General features: G+C 48.6%; 1 protein-coding gene across 1 annotated transcript in view; it reads right to left on the bottom strand.

The window, feature by feature from the left end:
• MLF2 (myeloid leukemia factor 2) overlaps positions 1-2,527 on the bottom strand; it is a 5,942-nt gene that overhangs the window by 997 nt on the left and 2,418 nt on the right. Inside the window, exons 4-7 of the mRNA XM_003796396.3 lie at positions 2,286-2,385; positions 1,774-1,902; positions 1,441-1,600; positions 416-628 (exon numbers count right to left, since the gene is read on the bottom strand). Of these exons, the coding sequence (XP_003796444.1) occupies positions 441-628; positions 1,441-1,600; positions 1,774-1,902; positions 2,286-2,385 (577 nt within the window). The 3' untranslated portion in view covers positions 416-440. The remainder of the gene's footprint in view (positions 1-415; positions 629-1,440; positions 1,601-1,773; positions 1,903-2,285; positions 2,386-2,527) is intronic.

Here is a 2,527-nt window from a genome sequence, read left to right as displayed (position 1 = left end):
TTAGCCACTTGAGCCACAGGCGCTGAGCCCCAACTAAGACTTTTTAAGAAGACAGTCTCATTTTGTCACCCTCGGTAGAGTGCCATGGTGTCACAGCTCACAGCAACCTCTAGCTTTTGGGCTTAGGTGATTCTCTTGCCTCAGCCTCCTGAGAAGCTGAGGCTATAGGTGACTGCCACAATACCTGGCTATTTTTTTGTTGCAGTTTGGCCAGGGCTGGATTCAAACCCACCACCCTCAGTATATGGAGCCGGCGCCCTACTCACTGAGCCACAGGCACTGCCCCCAACTAAGACTTCTACTGTCAAGGCAGTATTTGCTAGGAACCTAGACTGCTTTTGCATCCTGACAAAGGAAATGTGCAGAGGTACACTCACTAAACCCTCCTTCCCATTCTTCCCCCTCAAATACTTACAAGAGAGGCTAAGGGCCAAGGGCCCTCACCAGTCATAGCGGCGGGACTGTCTGGAGGGGGACTCCTCAGGTCCCTGTATGGCCAAGCGGGGAGGCCCCTCAGCTCTTCGTCCCCCACCCCCCGCCGCCTCATGCCTTCGAAATTCCAGGGGGCGCTGCTGCCGGAATCGGGATGTTTCCCTCCGCCACTCGTCGTCGAATGCTGCAGCCTCACCTGAACAGGACAAAGGAGAGCAGGTGTGACACCTATCTATGTATGGCCTGGCTTCTGGACACAGATGTATGAATGAGCTACAGCCTTTTAATAAGACCAAAAATGGGCAAGGACTAAGGGGAAAGAACAGCAACTTTATTTAGCTTTTTTGGTTTCAACATGGTCCCTAGAAGCCACTGGCAGGCCTATGGCATAATTACTGGAGAAAAAAACCAGGACTGGGAAAATTATTTAGTTAAGACTCATAGCCCTGGCCAGGTACGGTGGCTCAGGTTTACAGGTGACTCACCTGTAAACCTAGCACTCTGGGAAGCCAAGGCAGGTGGATTGCTTGAGCTCATAAGTTCAAGACCAGCTTGAGCAAAAGAGTCTCTACTAAAAATAGAAAAACTGAGGCAAGATGATTGCTTGAGTGTAAGTTAGAGGTTGCTGTGAGCTATGATGCCACAGTACTCTACCCAGGGTGACAGCTTGAGACTCTGCCTCAAAAAAAAAAAAAAAGATTCATAGCCCTATGTACCCAACAAGTATTTAATAAATATTTGCAGATTTGAAAAAGACAAAGGGAGGAGAAAGAAAATTGGTCCAGACAGAAAAGGGCAGAATACTATCAATAACTGACTTAAGTGACAAAGTTTGCCCTTCCCTAATAAGGGCACTGCCAGTAGCTGACTCAGTCCCTCACCTGACAGTAAGGTCAAAGTGAGGTGGGAATACAGGGCTAACTTTGTATCTATGGTGGTAGGAATATCTCCTAGCTCATAGGAACTGAAATGGAGGCTGCTGGCTAAGAAGTAGAAAGGAAGGCTCACTCTCATCCAGGTTAATATAGTCCTGCCGCTCCTCCTGGTCCCCCGTGCGGTGGTTTCGTGAGCGCTGGAGGATGTGGGCCCTGTCTCGGATGTGATGCCCAATGGACATTTGTTCTAGTCCACTGTCTGAATCCCGAACAGTCCTCCGAGTCTCCCGGATCTAGGATAAGGCAGAATGTGGCACACTCAGCTGCCCCTTCCAAAGCCCTGGCTACACCATCCCAGCCAGGATAAACACACCCCTACAACCCAATCCTGAAAAAAAAACAGCCAAAGTTTCTGTGATGCCACTCAATCCTGCCTTCTTTAGGATAGGAGGGACTGCCCACTCACCCCGCCTGGTGCTGAGCGCATCTCTGATGTCTCTTGGTAGACCTTGGGGGCACCATCACCCGTATTAGAGTAGGAGATGACAGTGGAGGATGAGAACGTCTGGCAATTGCCCCCAGCTGTCATGTGTTCCTGAGGATTTGGAAAAGGCAGGAATGGCTGAGTGAGAAGGTATCCCCTCTGGGAAAGGGATTTCACCCTGCAGCTGCCTGTTCTTGTCCACATCTTTTTCACAATATGTGAAGACTGAGAGAACATCGTCTCAGTATTACCCCCCAAATTACTCTGACTCCAACAATAAACATAAAAACCTATAGGAACAGAGCCTTAACTATACACTTAATAAGACTGCTGCTGCTTTTTCACATCCAGGCATGAGAGCAGATAGAATCCCAGGGCTTTCTGGGTTCAACTACCTTATCCAACTCAAACCCTTCACTTGCCTCAGAGGACTCAAGGATTGTCAGCCACCTCTGAGAACAATGCCAGGGAAGGGTATGGGGCATGAGTCTTACCATGTTCCCAATCATGTCGTTCATCATCCCAAACATGTCCATGAAGCCACCAGACTTGAGGAAAGAGAAGGAAAACAGAGACAAGAAGGCAAAGTCAGTACTCAGATGATCTTGTTTAGGTACCCACTAGCTAGCTACACATTCCTTTTTTTTTTTTTTTTTGAGACAGTCTTAACCTGTTGCCCTGGGTAGAATGCCATGGCATCACAGCTCATAGCAACCTCCAACTCAGACTCAAGCAA

This window comes from Otolemur garnettii, unplaced genomic scaffold (assembly GCF_000181295.1).
Source record: "Otolemur garnettii isolate 467f Iridium unplaced genomic scaffold, OtoGar3 scaffold00104, whole genome shotgun sequence".
Classification (NCBI taxonomy): domain Eukaryota; kingdom Metazoa; phylum Chordata; class Mammalia; order Primates; family Galagidae; genus Otolemur; species Otolemur garnettii.
This window is presented reverse-complemented; position numbering and strand designations above follow the sequence as displayed.